This window comes from Myodes glareolus, chromosome 3 (assembly GCF_982192425.1).
Source record: "Myodes glareolus chromosome 3, mMyoGla1.1, whole genome shotgun sequence".
Taxonomy (NCBI): Eukaryota; Metazoa; Chordata; class Mammalia; order Rodentia; family Cricetidae; genus Myodes; species Myodes glareolus.
Window position 1 is genome coordinate 21,938,739 of NC_142028.1, and position 18,946 is coordinate 21,957,684.

The 18,946-nt window shown below is 39.3% G+C and overlaps 1 protein-coding gene and 1 long non-coding RNA gene across 3 annotated transcripts in view; one reads left to right on the top strand and one right to left on the bottom strand.

The window, feature by feature from the left end:
• Positions 1-69: 69 nt before the first annotated feature.
• On the bottom strand, positions 70-11,759 carry LOC148122569 (C-type lectin domain family 2 member D11-like). Of its 2 annotated transcripts, none has more exons than XM_087904108.1 (5): positions 11,588-11,759; positions 4,797-4,928; positions 3,173-3,339; positions 2,495-2,601; positions 70-1,627 (listed from the first exon to the last, which is right to left on the bottom strand). In XM_087904108.1, the coding sequence occupies exons 1-5, from the start codon at positions 11,661-11,663 to the stop codon at positions 1,483-1,485; spliced, it is 627 nt and encodes a 208-aa protein (XP_087760234.1). In that variant the 5' UTR covers positions 11,664-11,759; the 3' UTR covers positions 70-1,482. The 2 variants fall into 2 exon arrangements, with proteins under 2 accessions (XP_087760234.1, XP_087760233.1); XM_087904107.1 differs by having other exon boundaries at positions 3,173-3,351; positions 11,588-11,747.
• Positions 9,960-18,946, top strand: part of LOC148122570 (uncharacterized) — a 32,037-nt gene continuing 23,050 nt past the window's right edge. Inside the window, exon 1 of the long non-coding RNA XR_015737435.1 lies at positions 9,960-10,522. This is a non-coding gene — a long non-coding RNA (uncharacterized LOC148122570). The remainder of the gene's footprint in view (positions 10,523-18,946) is intronic.

The following is an 18,946-nucleotide window of genomic DNA, read 5'->3' on the forward strand; positions in this document are numbered from 1 at the left end:
ATATACTTTCATTCATCTAATAAAGAATAAAATATAGCTGTAAAATAAGCACAATATGTTACTCAAAAGTGACTTGCACTTTTTTGTATTTAAATTTATTTTTAATGTAATTTTCCCTCCTTTCCTCCTCCCATTTCCACCCTACCCCCCTTCACCCCTATTCCTGCTCTTGTTCTGTTCAGAAAGAAACAGGTACAAAACATGGCATTCATAGTTTACAAAAACTTAACTTCTGCAAAACTTGGCATGACAAGAAGTGTCAATAGAAGGAACATCGAGGAAGGAGAGAAGGCAGGAGAGATAGTTCAGCAGTTAAGAGTACTTGTTGTTCTTTTTTGAAAAGAAAAAGGAGGAGAGGAGGGGATGAAGAGGCCAAAAGATGCTTTGCAACCTGGTATTTCGTCCTTTTTGGGACTCGTCAGTACAGTGTAGCTGCTCTATAAAGATTTTAAATACCCTGATTTTAGGGCCCAATAGTAAATACACTACTGAGAGATTACGTCTTGAATACCTGAGGAGTGTAACTTCCTTTTGATGTGAAATAAATCCAAGCAAATCAATAAAGAAAATGGCATTTGTTTTAAAGACGTACTTAGAGTAGAATTATTAGAAACAAAAACATGGAAAACTAAAAGAGAAGAAAAATTTGACAATGTCCCTAATGTTTTAAGTTTGAAAGTATGAAGTAAATCTTAGTGTTAAATACTTTTTAAATTCTTCTGTATGTTGGAACGACTTTTGAAAAGAATGTGCAAATGTCTGGCCCAAATTACAAGGTGGTGTAAATGGATTCTCATCTTCCCGATTATTAGTATTCCCATACTTTCAAACTCCATGTGTGAATCTGTGACCCTCCTGTTTCAACCCTTAAGTACCTGGAGTTACAGGTGTAAATATAGGTCTCAATCAAAATACCCGTTCTGCTTACTTAGTAACTGGATTGTAGTTGGGAGTCATGTTTTTAATAACACCAGACCTTCACTTTTCATTTCTTCTTTTTCTCCCCCAAGAGCAATTGCAATAAATTTAAAAGGAGGACTATCTGAACGAAAATTTCATTTCATTAAGGTAGGGTTCACTAACATTAATTGTAATGTTGGTTTAAGGAATGAGTGCCAACAAGTATTTCAATCTAATCTATGTTTTTCTAAACTTCTGGTTGTACAGTTCTCCAGTATGTTTCTCATTCGGATGGAAAGAATATTCTCAATTCTTTTTTTTCAGATGGACATGCTTGTCTATGTTTATGTGAAGATTTAAACCTTGGCTGAATATTTGATCCTGTAGGAAACATACTACCTCTTACCAAATACTTGCTGTCCCAGGAGTGCTCTAGGACCTATTATCATCAGAGAGGCTGCATGATGCCTGGATGCTCATGTGACCCAGTTGGCAATCAATTCTTTTCTATAACAATGTTGGCAAACAGGGGATAGAGCAGCAACTGTAGATATTAGGTTGCAAAGCATCTCTTGACAAAGACTAGAAAGAGTCAAAAGGAATTTGGCATTGCAGGATATAACTGTGGGGCTTGCTACAGATCCATCTCCTGTCTGCATAGATCCTGGCACTGCTGATCCCGTTGTTGTTCAGGTAGGCATAGTCTTCCACTCCTCGAACAGGAACCCTGAAAATAAACCAAAAACAGTAAATCTGCGGAGCCCAGAGCTTCATTCCCTCCTCAGTGTAATCTTGCCTGTCTCTAGTGCTTATTTGTAATATGATCAAAGGCAGAGTCAAAGAGAATCATCTGCACTAGCTTTGTACCTACTGTCTTTTTTATTCTCAGGATTTGATTTGAACACAGCACCTTTGACCTTCATCCAAGTTGAACCAAACCTTCAATTTGTGTACAAAGAATTTAACTAGTGTTTGCTACCCAGTTCAAATGAACTACAGTCATAGGTGGCCTCTCTGAGGATGATTTTCAATTCTGTTTTAAAGCATTTCACATATGGGAAAAACCATTTCTTAGTAAATTTCTGAGTGGATTTTAATTTAACAATGGAAAAGACTGGGTCTATAATGGTTCCATTCAAAGCATCTATGCTCACATTCAAGATTTGTCTTGGGTGCTCTCTAGTTAGATTTTAGAGGAGGTTATCAAGGATGTGAAACCTCTGCTTCTGTGAACAGGTGCAGCCAGACACATGATGGACTGTCAGGTCTTGGGTTTGCCCTTCTGCAGTGGTTTTCAGAAGTCTCAGGGCTCTCATTGCCCATCTAATGTTATTTCTGCATTCCACTCAGGACATTTATCAACAACAAAGAAATTTAAATTAGTGATGGAGAAGACAATAGTTACCTTAAATCCCATCATCATGATAAGGATCTTATGGAAAATCACAGTAAGCAAACGTTTTGAAAATGATGGCCAATATACCTCCAAGGCAGTACAGCTGACTTCACACAACACAGACATTCCTCTCTAATAGACACAACCCACACACTTTATAACAAATGATTACAGAAGGAAAATGTTTTGAAAACATACGAGCTGTTATACTCAGTGTTGTCCATCCACCTCCAAGTGTGCTTTGGTGACTCTCTGTGCAGGCCGATCCAGTAGTCAAAGGTCCCTTTGTATCTCCTCAGGAAATTCTGTCATAAAATATGGAAAGCGAATATATGTGTTTCCCTGTTTCAGATGACACTTGAGAGTCCCCAATCCACAGCTTTCTCTTTAGATAACAGGAGAGTATAAGTGAGGGACACAGCCTTTGGAGCCATAATAGCCCTCAGTTCTTCGTGGATCAAGTTGACAGTCACAATTCTTAAGTACCTCATTTAAATTAAAGTACTCAGTGTAACGACATATTCTTCATGACTGAGTGAATTCCTGGTTAAGCCTGACCTTGCAGTTATTAACAGTTGTCACCTTCAGGATGCCACATTTGCTGGCTTGGAGAGAAATCCTCATCACCAGCAGGTATCTCAGTAAAGTGGCATCCGACCTTCCAGGTTGACTATGAGCACTACATGAGAAAATGTTTCATGAATGTCTGAGGACTCCAATCAGGAATATTATCTTCAGTAAATGGCACACAATCATCTGTTCTCCATGTCTCCATCTGCAAGGGGTGATCCTTTCTCATGCTTCATCTTTAACCAGTCTATCTCAAGGCAATACATATTCAATAGAACAAACAAATCAATTCTGATCCTTTCTTACCAGTTCCTCCATGTTGTCAAATTTAGCTAGCTGGGCCTTTAATTTCAAACAGAAGTTCCAACTGAATGTCCAGTTGCTTGTGTCTTCAGAAAAATAAAAACATTTACTCCCAAATCCAATCCAGTTTCTTGGGCAAACAGCATATGTATTTTTGATTGAGACCTGTTCTGGCTTTTTTACTAAAATTTAGACAATAAAATGAGTTATAGCAAGAATTGGCATACACTACTGAGCTCAGATGTGAGGTGTGATTTTGACTATAGTTTTCCTAACTGATCTTTAGGGGTCTTCTCCTTAAGATGATGGTCCTTTAGCTAAAGGAATCCCAGCTTGGGCCTGTACCCCAATCTCTATCAGGTGCTCACTGACAATAGGGGCCCAGGAAGTGAGTTCCTATAATATCACCACTTTTTGTGCTTTATGATTGTTCACTACAATTGGACTGCTAGAGCAACAAGCACCCTGTATGGACACCTACTTTGACAGTCAGCCTGATAACTTAGATAACAATGAGGACTATTGGGAAGGCAGTATATACAGTGTGGGCCTGTTACACTAAGGGATTGCTCAGATGTTGGATTACATGCTGGCTCGTTAGAGGTCACTGTCTGTCATAGGCTAGCAGCTTTCTCTCTAAGCTTGACAATAAGGAACTTCCTCCTTCCCCACAAAGCTTCCTGCTCTCTGTCTAGCCTCATCTGGAGGATGTCCCTGGGCCTGGAGGACTGACATTATCTGAAAGCTGTCTCTGAACCAGGTACCTGTTTTAATACCAGATGCTTGATTCATCCTTAGCTTGCCCTTGATGCAGAGCCCTGCTAAAAAGACTCATGCTAGAAAGTCTATTCTAAAGGACCCTACTGCCACAAACCAAGTCTTGTGACAGGACCACACTACAATTTGTCTCCAGGCTCCTTAATCCTATATATAATCCTTAATCCTTATACTTTGAAATAAAGTTGAGATGATCTACTTAAGTCTGTCTCCCAGAGGGAGGCCTCTCTTCATCTGTGCTCATGGGCTGTTTAGAAAACTTTCTGTCAACCCTTCTTTATTTTTCCCCTTTCAACTTGGTGGCCAACCAGCCAAGAGAGAAAGAGTACCACCCGCCATATGGCAACAGTACAAGTCTTTTATTACACTATTCTGGACAGTGTAGTTCTAAAATTCTATAAATTGATTACTTCAAAAACCTTTCATTGAATACTTTCAAAATATAGTTGAACATGGTAACTAACACCATGGGTATTAGGGGAAGGTGCTGTATCATCCTGTACATCGTTCCTTTCTCTGTCCTCACAGTTCCTTGAGTTTCCTTCTTTGGGTATTGCTCCCCCCACTTTTTTTTTTATTTTGAATAGTTTACCATGGTAGACATATGTCTCCTGCATCTGTCGAGAGGTTGCTAAATGCCATTCTCACAGGGATGCTGACCTGGCCTCCTGCATACACCACAGCCTGTGCTTATCATTCATTGAACATTTCTGCTGGATCCTAAGTTCCCAGAGAACAGGAATTTCCAGTGTGTTTTCTCTCCTGCCCTTCACACATTGCCTGGCTCACAGTGCTCAGTAAGTGTGGAATTGAACAGAATGCTGCAGGATCTGGAGAATGGGTCACTCACCTGACAAGGACAAAGCAACAGAAAGTGCAATCACAGCTCCAGTGAGGACGATGATCACTGCATAGCAGCAGTAAAGCCTAGCAGGAGACACGGGGGAGACGATTTTGAGACATTTTCCTTGGAGCTTTTTATCTGAAAAATATAAGAATATCAATCTCAAGAATCTTTCAGGGAAAAAGCTGTATTTACTCAGAATCATTAGTAGATTTTGCTTGTGCTCCTCCTCTGCAAACACCCTTCACAGAAAGTCCTGGTCTGGAAAAGATGTCTATGACTCACGAAGAAGAAGAAGAAAGGGAAGCAGAAGTGTTGCCATGTAGTCTTCCAGTTATTGAACTAAGAGCCAATAAATGGATTAGAAACAGAAAGAGTGGAGATCAGGATGAAAAAAAAAATAACAACAACAAAAAACCACCTATGGAGTTAGTTTCTTAAGAATAGACTGGTTAGGACTGAGGGAAACACTGTGGGGGTTGGAGGTGGCAGGAATCAGCAAGAGGCTGGAGATATAGATAACTGAGAAATTAGAAACAGTTGTTGCCCTTATAGAGGATCCAAGTTTGGCTCCCACCTTCCACATGGGACAGCTCATGACTGTCTGTATAACTCCCCCTCCAGTCAATGAGACTGATATGCTGGTACACTTCTGCAGTTCTAGTGCTAGTGATGCAGAAGTTGGAGAGCCATGGGTACGAGACCAGCCTTGGCTACAAAGGAGGTGTAAGGCCAACCTGGATCAGTTTCAAAAACCTAGTAAGTAAATAAATTAGTAAACACATACATAATTGTAACAGAGCACATTAGAACCTAGTGTGTAAATAAATTAGTAAACACACTTAAATATAATAGAACACATTGACATAATTAATGGGTGAAATATGGGAACATTTTAAGAAGTTTTCAAAATTGTGTGAAAGAAATTAATATTAGCACAAAATAAGAAAAGCTCTCAGCAGGTTAGTAATTGAAGGAATTTTTTCCAACACATTTATGGATATAGGACATTTCAAAGAAATAAGCAAGGTCTGTCATTTTTACTATCTTTAGTTTTTACTTTATGCATATGATTTATTTGCCTGTACATATGTCTGTGTTGCAGAATATTTGTACACTGTGAAGATGTCTCTCTGCCAAGGCCCTTCCTGATGGGTTTAATAAAGAGCTGAAAGGTCAATAACTATATAGGCAAGATAAGTGGGATTTCCTTGGAGAGAAAGGAAGAGGAGGAAAAATCGAGATGCCAATGAGTCACCGAAAGTGTTGAACATACGGAATGAAAGCAAGGTAAAAAAAAAGCTACAATGCAAAACAAAGGTTAATAGAAAAGGGTAAATTTAAGCTTTAAGATCAAGTTCAAAACAAGCCTAAACTAAGGCCAAACTTTCATAATTAATAAGAAGTTTCTATGTCATTATTTGGGAGGTGGAGGGACAAAGAAAGACTCATTTTATGTCTGTGCATGATGTGCCTGCCTGATCCAAAAAGAACCCGGAAAAGGGTACTGAATTCCTTGGAAATGGAGTTATGAATAGTTGTGTTGGCCATGAAAGTACAAGAGACTACATCTGGGTTCTCTGCAAAAGAAGTCAGTGCCTTTACCATGTGTAACCATCCAGCACATGATAACCTTCAAATTGTATGAAAATATAAAAGAATTCGTCTAGCTGAGCAACTTAGAAAAATAAAGAGGTGAAATTTGCAGAAATGACATCACCTAATCATAGAGGGGCAGAAACAAAGATTTAAGTATGTTTTGTCTTCTGCCTACCCTCTGAGGCAATCTGTATCCACATACTAAAACTCACTTCTCCCACCTTCTATAAAATGCTACCCAAGTATGAAGCCTAGGACTATAAAATTGTCTGAGGAAAGAAGTGAAAAAAATCCTCTGTGACCTAGTGGTGAATGAAAGTGTCTCAGATATAATACCAAAATCCTAATTCATATTATTGAAAATGGAACACTTGAATTTTGGCCTAATTTTAAAAATCCCTCTTTTCTGAGTTTTTCAAAGGGAATTCAAAAAACAATATTTGTAGGACATAGATCAAAAAGGAGTTGTGAGAACTTATTGGTTTAAGAGAGAAAGAGAGAGAGAATAAAAATGGACCAAATACTTGAATACTGGCCAACAAAGATCATGTATTAAATGATCATGTTCAGCATGATCAGGTTTGAGAAAAGACAACTAGAAACAGATCATCAGTTTATATAAATAAGAATACACTTACTATATGCCATGGCTCTGCTATCCACATATTCCCCCAAGAGAAATAAAAACCTATATTTACACTAAAAAATAAAATCTACATATAAATATTGACAGTAACTCTGGAGAATCTTAGAAAAAAAATATAAAATACTTTTAAAAAACTACATCTGGAATCAAGCCAAATATTCTCTAGCTTTGACAATGTAAATCAATATTACTGAGCACTGTGGATGGGACATTCTAAAAGAAAACATGGACCATATGTTTGTGCCTGACCATTTCTTAACACTGTGTGCACGTGTTCCTCAGGCCTAGATCCTCCACAGCTCTAGAGTAGTGAGCTACAAGCATGTTGTCCTGCAGTCAATCTTAAGAATCTGATAACAAAGCTGTATGGGGTTTATTTATTTATTTAGGTCTCTCCAAACATCACTAAATTGTTTCTGCTTTAGCTAATCTAATCTACCAGTGTTCCTGTTGGCTTTTCTTAACCTTCTGCAAAATAAAAGATAGTGTGTTTCGAGCTGCTTTCAAAGTTCTAAATTCAGAACTGTTTGTGTATCAGTAGTGCTTGGAACATAACTCTGAGGTCAACTGTTTATACTTGACACACAAGTAACACATGTGGATGACTACCAGTCTGTAGGATCCATGGGAACAGCAAATGTCTGGAAAAACAAATATCAGGAAGGAGTGTCTGGGAAGAATCTGCAATGTGCCTCAGAGGAATTTGAGTGGAGTTATAAATCTATATTTTGCTGTGATGGAGACGCGAGCATATGTCAGACATGAGAATACATCTCCAAGTCTTAAGAGACCTGATGCTTAAACTAACAAGAAAGACAATGCTTAGGATTATAGGATTGTAAACATTATATACTGTCCTTTGGATTTTGACTACATACAAAACTTTCAACATTCATATTTTGTTGTTCATATTAGATAAAAATTCTGTCTATGTGTTGCTTTAATTGGTTAATGAATAAACCTGTTTCGACTAGAGGCTTTACAGACTAGAACTAGGAGGGAAAATTAAACTGAGTGCTGGGAGAAAGAAGATGGAGTCACAAGACTCATGTAGACACCTGTTGCAGGAGACAGATGGAACAGAATCTTGCTAGTAAACCACAGCCATGTGACGATATACAGATTAATAGAAATGGGTCAATTTAAGATGTAAGAGCTAGCCAATAAGAAACTAGAGTTAGTAGCGCAAGCAGTAATTTAAATAATAAAGTTTCTGCATGATTATTTCAAAGTCTGGACAGTCAGGAAATAAACAAGCAGCCTCTACCAACAAAAAATGTCTTTAGAAACTCAATTATCATGATTTCTATTTATTTTCTTTCTACTAAGGTGATATTCAAAGTGTCCTTTAATCTCTCCCAATAAAGACCCATTTGTTTCACTGGTCTTCTGAATGTCAGTTCATCTGTAAGTCATTCCTCATCTTTTCTTCTCTTCTCTTATATTTTTTAACATTTGAAAACAAAGCATTTATTATTGGGAATTACAAGTCTATACAAAAATAAAGAAAAATATGTTAAATTCTCATGTACTCACAACCTAGCTCCAATACTGGTCTGCATGTGAGAAGTCAATTTTCATCAGTTTTCTATTCCTCTTGTCACCCCATCCCCAAAATTACCTCTTTAAAAAATATCAGTTTTCTAAACACCTGCAAACTTGAAATGTCTACTCTTACCTATGATTGTTGAGTTTAGAATTGTACTTAAAATCTCTCCCAAATTCTGAATTAATAGTCCATATTCCTAGCCATTCCATCTAACTGTCAAGCAGTGTTATGCCCTCCTTGCCTGATTAATTTTATTCAGCATGTCACTCAGGTCTGTGAATGCTGTCACAAAAGATACCATCTCATCTTCTCTTTTGTATATGTCACAATTTTCCCCATCTATTCACTGATAGATGAAGGTGGGTTCCATGGGCTGGTTATTGTGAGCAATGTCACAATACATGCTCAGATATAAATATCTCTTACCGGGCTTTGGAATGTAAAGAGGAAAGAGGCAATATTTGCTATAAAGATGCATTAACTGTGGTATCAAAGGCACAGTAGGATAGAGTTCACAATAATGTACAGTGTTCCTGAAAATAGCTGAGGGAGTTTCTAATGTAGTCACCTCAATGAAACAATAAAAGTGTGTGGTAAGTGTAAAATGTCAATAAAAAAAGGGAGGACAGAGAAGAACAAAAAACCAAACTGGAATGTTTGGTATTGTGTTAAAGAACAATACCAGATATGTCTTCTAGAAGAGACTGCAAGCATGTAATCACCCAGGTTCCAGTAGCATTTCATACCAGACATTTCATATACATTATCAACAGCAAGATTTACTGACAGTCGTTCATATTTACAGTTGAATAAAATCTAATACTGTCTGTTTCATCTTGGTCCATAAATGGTGTAACTTTTTCCTTTCACTGGGTTCAAACAGGAGTTCACACCAGATATTCCATATATGATATCAACAGCAAGATTTACTGGTCATCCTCTGCATTTACAATGGTATAAAATAATACCACCTGTTTTATTTTGATACATAAATGGCAATTTTTTTGTCCACTTTTCTCATACTGTATATACATGCATCTCCTTCTGAAACCTAACGCCTTCCATAGCACAGTTGTAGTATAACTTTTGTGTCTTATTAGAAAACAATATTAGAAATGATCTCTCAAAAAACAAAGAAATGAAACCTTGATGATCTGGTTTTTAGTTTATTTATTAAACAGTGCCAGGAATCATTAATCCCAGCACTCAGGAGGCAGAAACAGGTAGTCAGATACCTGCATTTAAGACCAGCCTGGTCTATAAGAGTGAGTTCCAGTACAGCCAGGGCTACACAGGGAAATGTTAGAAATATTTCTTAGATGAGCCTCTCCACAGAAGCAAATAAGTCCAGTCAGACCAAATCAGACCAAATTAAAAAATGCCCATGTTTAATGCAATGCTCCCAAGTGGCACCAAGAAAGCATGGCAAGGGGAGAGAAAGAAGTGGAGACCACATGTACAGTCTCTAGGGGGCAGTTTAAGTAGCCTGTGGGCGTGGTCTTGACCTTCCCTGGGGAGGGGTTACCATTTGGCAGGCCTTCTTGACACGCCCTGGGGAGGGGTAATTCTTGGCGGGCTTTCTCAGAGGTGGAGTTTGGACTAAGGCAACTCTCAGGGGATGGAGCTTGAAATGGAGTTTCTGCCCAGTATTTCAAAGATGGGTGCCAGGTGCTAGGATGAGGCTCCTGATTATAATTTTCCAGACTCTTTGTATAAAGGGGTGTTAGGGAGCTAGGAAGCTTTTGACCAAACAGGAAACCCTGTCTTGAAGAACAAAACAAAACACAACAAAACAAAAAGCCTGCTTCACTCACAGAACCAGCTATGGTTTCAAATGAGAGGCAAGAGAAAAGTTACAAGTTGCTGAATGTCTCCAGTTACACAACATTCACCCTTTGGACAGAAGCTCCACATTCGTAGCAGGTGTGTTCCTATTGGGTAAGTATTTGTTTTCAAAAGTCAACCCTGCTGGGGCAAAGGGAACAGGAGTTATCAGTCAGTTGGAATAAAGTATGAGAGTGTCTCAGAGAATTAGTTAATCAGCAGCAGACAGAAGCATCAGCAGCAGCAACAGCAACAACAACAACATAATAATAATATTGCTAATAATAATTTTTCAGTTAGGAGAATACTTGACTTAAGTGATAAGTGTTAATATTTTGTCATTAATTTTATATTTTGATAAATATCAGTCTTGTTTTGCCAAAATCCAGTTCTTTTCCTAAATGAAAAAAATTAAGGTGAAGGAACAGGGAAAAAGGAAAAAGGAAAATAAAAGAGTGAAATATAATGAAGCATAAACATTTTCAAAATGCAAGAAACACAAATTCACTTTCTTTCTGAAGACTAAAGTAGAAAACCCTTTATATTCCCTAGTATAATTTACTAGGAGCTCAAAATGCAGAAGATTTGGTTCTGGGTGGGGTCAGCCTGGACCCCAGACCTCCAGACTCCTTCTTACATCCTCTTCCATCACAATGAATCTACAAAGCAAAAGTCCCAGTTTTACAGGCACCTCCTGTCACTGCACACTGCAAAGCTGTTGTTTGAATTTTTCTTTGCTGTGAGACTTGTAGAGCAACCATGTTCCACAGGGACTTGGTGTGATTCACCAGAGTGTAATTTACCCATGCCTGGCAAAAGAGTGGAATAGCAATCTAAGAAGAAAGAACAACAACAACAACAAAAAAAGAAAGAAAAGAAAAAAGGAAGAAAGAAAAGAGAAAAAAGTCTTCACTAAGGCTTTTGTATAGCAATTCACTATTCATTTCTCTTGCATGAGAACTATTTAAGTGTTAAATATTATATGCTCCAATACAATAACTAACGTTAAAACCTCTTAGATAACTAAACTCCTGTCTGCATTCTCTGGTTCTGCAGAAACCCACTGTGACAGGCTCACAGTCCTGAGGTTTAGCTTCTATTCCCTCTGCTTCTATTCCCGTCCCTGACAAGCAGCTCTCTGCTCTTGTAGTTCCATTCAAACATGCATTAAATACATACCGATCTCGCCTTCCTGCAGTTTGTCTGTGGTACTGAACATGTCCAGAAAAGCCTCTGCAGGCTCTGCAGCACTCATCTCAGAGCTGACAAGCTGAGTTTCAGCTACAACAAGAAACTGAAAACGTTGAGAGGGAAGAAATGCCGTTTATGCTTGGGGCGGTTCCACTAGGTCTGCTTTTCGTCAGCACACTTCAAGCTCCCACACAAAGGGCGTTGATCCTCTGGAGTGGTGAGATCCATTATGCTACAACTCTGAAGATGGAAGAAATCACTTAAAAATCAGGCACCAGAGCCAGGTCAGAGGATTCTGTGTGCTAAAAAGATCCAGAGACTGAATGTCTGGGAGACAGAATCAGAATGGAAAGAGCTGGAGACACACTGTCCACAGGCAGTGAGCACATTTCTCTCCTCTCCGGCAATAAGAGATCCTTTGTTCTGGAGCCAATTATGAGTCATTCATTCTGTCTCCTACAACAGGTTTCAATATGGAAATGTTTGGTTAGTGGAGTGGGAACAGAAAGACATATCCCACTGCCACCTTCACCAGTCCAAGAAATGCCTTTAGATCAGTGGTTCTCAACTTTCTTAATACTATCTCCCATTAAGACAGCTCATCATACTGCAGTGACACCCAATGATAAATTTATTTCATTACTACTGTGGTATTGCTGTTGCTCTGAATCAGACTGTAAATATTGCTATGCAGGATATCTGATATGTGACCCCTGTGATATGGATGTTCAATCCCCTCCTGCCAAAGAAGTCACAGCCCACAGGTTGAGAATCATTTCTCTAGATTTTCAGGGACTTTTGACTCAGGCCAAACAAAGATTCATAGCTTTGATGCCAAGAAGGATTTTGGGGACAGACAGAGTTTTCAGAAACTCTGTTTATGAAACAGAGTTGGAGCTTTTCTAAAATTATTTGTGTTGGTTTAATTATATGTGTGTGGGTGTGCCTTTCTGTGGGTCTGTTTCTGTGAATACAGGTGCCTGCAGACGTCAGAAGCACATGTCAGATTGTTACAGAGCTGGAATCACAGGCTTGAAAAGTTTGGATTTACATTAGATCTTACTACGAAAGTTTATATGCCACAAAGTTGGAAAATGTACAAGAAATGGATTGGTTTTTAGATAAATACCATTTACCAAAGTTAAATCAAGACCAGGTGAACAATCTAAATAGACCTGTTAGTCGCGAAGAATTAGGAGCGGTTATCAAAAACCTCCCGACCAAAAAAAGCCCAGGGCCAGATGGTTTCAATGCAGAATTCTACCAGAACTTCCAAGAAGAGCTGATACCTATACTCCTTAAGGTATTTCACAATATAGAAACACAAGAGTCATTGCCAAACTCTTTTTATGAAGCTACAGCTACCCTGATACCAAAACCACATAAAGACACAACCAAGAAAGAGAATTACAGGCCGATATCACTCATGAACATGGACGCAAAAATTCTCAACAAAATCCTGGCAAACCGATTCCAAGAACACATTAGAAAAATTATCCATTATGATGAAGTAGGCTTCATTCCAGAGATGCAGGGCTGGTTCAACATATGCAAATCCATCAATGTAATCCATCATATAAATAAACTGAAAGAAAAAAACCATATGATCATCTCATTAGATGCTGAAAAAGCATTTGACAAAATCCAACATCCCTTTATGATAAAGGTGTTGGAGAGATTGGGGATACAAGGATCATACCTAAATATAATAAAAGCTATTTACAGCAAGCCGACAGCTAACATCAAACTGAACGGAGAGAAACTCAAAGCCATTCCATTGAAATCAGGAACAAGACAAGGCTGTCCACTCTCCCCATACCTCTTCAATATAGTGCTTGAAGTTCTAGCAATAGCAATACGACAACATAAGGGGATCAAGGGGATTCGAATTGGAAAGGAAGAAGTTAAACTCTTGTTATTTGCAGACGATATGATAGTATACATGAGGGACCACAAAAACTCTACCAAAGAACTCCTACAGCTGATAAACACCTTTAGTAATGTGGCAGGATACAAAATCAACTCCAAAAAATCAGTTGCCCTCCTATACACAAAGGATAAAGAAGCAGGGAGGGAAATCAGAGAAACTTCACCTTTCACGATAGCCACAAATAGCATAAAATATCTTGGGATAACTCGGACCAAGGAAGTGAAAGACCTATTTGACAAGAACTTTAAGTCTTTGAAGAAAGAAATTGAGGAGGATACCAGAAAATGGAAAGATCTCCCTTGCTCTTCGATTGGGAGGATCAACATAATAAAAATGGCACTTCTACCAAGAGCAATCTATAGATTCAATGCAATCCCCATCAAAATCCCATCAAACTTCTTCACAGACCTTGAGAGAATAATAATTAATTTTATATGGAAAAATAAAAAACCCAGGATAGCCAAAACAATCTTATATAATAAAGGAACTTCTGGAGGTATAACCATCCCTGACTTCAAACTCTATTACACAGCTACAGTATTGAAAACAGCTTGGTACTGGCATAAGAACAGAGAAGTTGACCTATGGAATCGAATAGAAGACCCAGATATTAACCCACAAACCTATGAACACTTGATTTTCGACAAAGGGGCTAAAGGTATGCAATGGAAGAAGGAAAGCATCTTTAACAAATGGTGCTGGCATAACTGGATGTCAACCTGTAGAAGAATGAAAGTAGATCCTTATCTATCACCATGCACAAAAATCAAGTCCAAATGGATTAAAGACCTCAACATTAATCTGACCACTTTGAACCAGATAGAAGAGAAAGTGGGAAGTAGTCTACAAGACATAGGCACAGGAGACCACTTCCTAGGTAGAACCCCACTAGCACAGACAATAAGAAAATCAATGAATAAATGGGACCTCCTGAAACTGAGAAGCTTCTGTAAAGCAAAGGACACTGTCAGTAAGACAAAAAGGCTACCTTCTGACTGGGAGAAGATCTTCACCAACCCCTCATCAGATAAAGGCCTGATCTCCAAAATGTACAAAGAACTCAAGAAACTAGACAATAAAACTCTAATTAACCGAATTAAAAAAAATAGGGTGCTGATCTGAACAGAGAATTCTCAATAGAAGAACTTTGAATGGCCAAAAGACACTTAAAGTCATATTCAACATCCTTAGCAATCAGGGAAATGCAAATCAAAACAACTATGAGATACCATTTTACACCGGTCAGATTAGCTAAAGTCACAAACACCAATGATAGCCTATGCTGGAGAGGATGTGGAGAGAGGGGAACTCTCATCCATTGTTGTTGGAAATGCAAACTTGTGCAGCCACTGTGGAAATCAGTGTGGCGGTTTCTCAGGAAACTGGGAGTCAACCTCCCTCAAGACTCAGCAATTCCACTCTTGGGAACATACCCAAGTGATGCCCTATCATACCAGAAAAGCATTTGTTCAACTATGTTCATAGCTGCACTATTTGTAATAGCCAGAACCTGGAAACAACCTAGGTGCCCCTCAATAGAAGAATGGTTAAAGAAGGTATGGAACATATATACATTAGAGTTTTACTCAGCGGTAAAAAACAATGACATCTTGAATTTTGCATGCAAATGGATGGACATAGAAAACGCTTTACTGAGTGAGGTAAGCCAGACCCAAAAAGAGGAATATGGTATGTATTCACTCATAAGTGGATTCTGGCCATAATTAAAGGTCTTTGAGCCTATTATTCGAAATCCTAGAGAAGCTAAATAAGAAGGTGAACCTGAAGAAAATCATGTAGTTATCCTCCTGGAGATTGGAAATAGACAAGAGTCCCAGGTAACCTTGGGTGCATGGGGGTGGGGTGGGAGGGTTGTTGGAAGGGGAGAGGGTTAGAGAGAAGGGAGTAGGGGAGGAATGGGGAAAGCTCGGGGGACTGGGATGGGGGGAGGGAGGAAGGATGGATATGGGATCAGGGAAGAATATATCTCAACTAAGGGAGTCATTTTAGGGTTTACAAGAGACTTGATTATAAATGGGATCCCAGGTCCATGGAGAGATCCCCAGTTTGTTCTCTGGACAGAGGAGAGGGTGCCTGAACCGGCCTTGGCCTATAACCATACTGATGAATATTTCACTTATCACCATAGAACATTCATCTGGCGATGGATGGAGATAGAGACAGAGACCCACAGTGGAACACTGGACTTAACTCCCTAGGTCCAAACGAGAAGCAGAAGGAAAGAGAATGTGAGCAAAGAAGGCAAGACCAGAGGGAACCTTCATCCAACGACGGATGGCGATACAGATGGAGACCCACATTGGAGCACCGGACTGAGCCCCCCAAGGTCCAAATGAGGAGCAGAAGGAGGAAGAACATGAAAAAGGAAATCAGGACCGCGAGGCGTGCGTTCACCCACTGATACAAGGGGACTGATCTAATGAGAGTTCACCAAGGCCAGTTGGACTGGGACTGAAAGAGCATGTGATCCAACCAGATTCTCTGAATGTGGCTGGCCCGGAGTCTTTCTGAAAAGCCATTGACAATGACACTGGGACTTGTTTCCTCTGCATATACTGGATTTTTGGGATCCAGTCTGTTTGGATACTCACCTTCCTGGACCTGGAGGGAGTGGGGAGGGACTTGAACTTCCCACAGGGCAGGAAGCCCTGACTGCTCTTAGGGATGGAGAGAGAGGAGGAGGGGAAGTGGGGGGAGTAGGAGGGTGTTGGGAGTAGGGGCGGAAATGGAAACTTTTATAATTTAATAAACTTTGAAAAAACCAAAAAACAGAAAAGTTTGGATTTAGAATGCAGGTATTCCAGAAACATAGCAAAGAAATATCGTCATCAAAAAAAAAATCAAAAACCAAAGAACAAATTTGCAGTGTTTTCATCATTTAGAAACAAATGCCAAGGAAAATTGTAAACATCTCAGAATATTTTTCAAAAACTAGAATAAAATATTTGGGTGATGGGTACAGTAGCATATGGCTCTGACCCCAGAACTGGGGAGGCTGTGACAGGTGAATCTCTATGAGTCCTAGGCTAGCCTGGTCTACAGAGGGAGCTTCAGGCCAGCCAAGGCTAAGTTAAAAAATACTCCAAACTTAGAGGTTGGAGAGATGACTCAATGCTTAACAGCACTGGTTGCTCTTAGAGAGGACACAAGTTCAATTCCTAGCACCCAGCTCACAATTCTTTTTAACTCCAGTTCCAGGGGATCTGACACCTTCACACCAATGCACATAAAATAAATCAGTTAAAATAAATGTTTTAAAAAGTACTACAAATTTAATATATTAATTATATAAAATATACCAATAACGTGTAATCAATATAGTAATATAACATTATATATAAACATATTATTTATACTATAAAAATATGAGTTAATAGATATGTAGTCAGAGAGGCTTTGAATTCAGGTATTTGGGGCACTCTACTGTCAATGTAGTTGGAGATGAGTGTCACTCAGATTTTCTTATGTCCAGTTATGCTGCAGGATATTTGTTTATAGTACATGAAAATATGTCTATGTTTTGCCTCACCTGCCTAAGACACCTGATTGATTTAATAGAAATCTGAATGGCCAAAGGCTAGGCAGGATAAGATAGGCACGGTTTCTGGGGAGAGAGAGGAACTCTGGGAATAAGAAAGGAGGAGATACCAGTGAGACACAGAGGGAGTTGGACATACAGAATGGATAAGAGGTAAAAAGCCACATTGCAGAATGAAGACTAATAGAAATGGGATAAGTTATAAGAGCTAGTTGGGAACAAGCCTACGCTAAATGCTAAGCTCTCATAATTAATAATGTCTCCGTGTCATTATCGGGAGATAGCAGTTCCTCAGAAAAAGTCTGACAGGAAAGTCTTGTTACTCAAGTAATTATTTCCTCAGTCATCAGCATAAGTTTGAGGTACAAAACAAGAACATAAGAGTATATCTCCTGAGGTTTTATAGCATAGGAGGTAGCTAAATGTAACCCAACACCAATTTTTTTTCTGTCTAAGCTGAAGGCAATCTTTCATTAGTGTCTATCTTAGACACTAATGATTTCACCTGGTTTTGGACCTCATTGATTTCTCCTCATCCTCTTGACCTAAAGCAAAACCTGGCAGCTTAAAACAAAGTCATGGAAGGCTTTTATTCTAGCTAGTAGCACACCCTGCCTTCTATAAACACACAAAAAAACTTAAAATCCTGATCCCCTTCCCTGTCATGCTCTGTATAGCCTCTTCTGCTTCTCTTCCTTCTCTCTCCCCTTCCTTTCTCTCTCAATTCTGTTTCTCCATCTCCCTCTCTATGTCTCTTTCTGTTTCTCTCCCTTTCTCCCTTCCCCTTCCACTCTCATCCCTGTGCCTTCAGCTCCCTCTCTCTTTCAATCTCTAGATCATAAAATCCTGCTGGAACAGGACAAGAGTTCTTGGCAGCCATGGTGGCACCATCTGAAGACTGACTAATTTACTGATTAACTTTGTGCTTCATTTCTCTTCAGAGCTCTGACTTGAAGTGAAATTGTAAGAGACCTTACTAAGCCCCAAGGACTTTCAACCCTCCCCTAGCTAGAGGCCTCTTCCTCTAACCCCATGATTCTGAGCCAGAGATAATAGATCATAAGTGTAGCCTGACCCAATGATAAGGACAGTGAAGCCTGGCACAGAAATGAGGACAGAGTGAAATCTAGCCTAATGATAAAGACCTACAGTTCTCTTCTTAGCCTAGGCCTGAAGCAGTTCTTGGAGTTGGGGAGCCCAAGAGAGGCATAGGCAGAGCCAGACTCCTGGTCTGGGTTGGGGAGACATAGTACTGGAAGCTCAGGGTCAGTTAGGCAGTGAGGTTACAGTGTGTAACAAAGTAAGGGTGAACACAAGTGTGTGTCTGTGATTCCAGACCCACAGAAGGCACACGGCCAAGAGCAGACTGACTCAGGGTCATAACAGAGTCAGTATTTATTCCTACTATCAGTATGTGTGCTTCTCACCTTCTCACTGGAGGAAAGCACTTAGGGAAAGCACGAAGGACAGCAAATGCAAAAAGTCCCTGTACTTTCTACCCAATTTTCCTGTGATGCTGGAAGTACTTTTGAAGTCTACTCTCCTGCCCCAACGCCCAAAAGAAGGAAGACAGAGAGCTTTGTGTGACATTGAAATTGCTGGAATTATAGGTCTCCAGGTAGGTCAGAGATTGTATTTTTGATCAGGAGTTTTCCTTAAAGGGCCTTTACTATCACTGTAATGATTTTAGAAGTAACAGCAATTTGTCTGCACTGACTCTCAGGAGCTGTAGGAAAGCAGTGATGGAAAAACCCAACTTTCTTCCTTAAAAAATGTATTTTACTGAATAATAAATAATTATATCCCCTAGCCATATTCACCCATTGGAAACATGGAAGAGTTACCTATCAGCCAGTAA

Bases quoted from the DNA above. Each gene is read 5' to 3' on its own strand.
- LOC148122569 (XM_087904107.1), bottom strand. From the start codon at position 11,663: ATGAGTGCTGCAGAGCCTGCAGAGGCTTTTCTGGACATGTTCAGTACC. The intron at 2,602-3,172 runs GTAAGAAAGGAT...ATTTTATGACAG, and splicing joins TTGACAACATGGAGGAACTG to AATTTCCTGAGGAGATACAA. The intron at 1,628-2,494 runs GTATGTTTTCAA...GTTTATTTTCAG, and splicing joins AACACTGAGTATAACAGCTC to GGTTCCTGTTCGAGGAGTGG.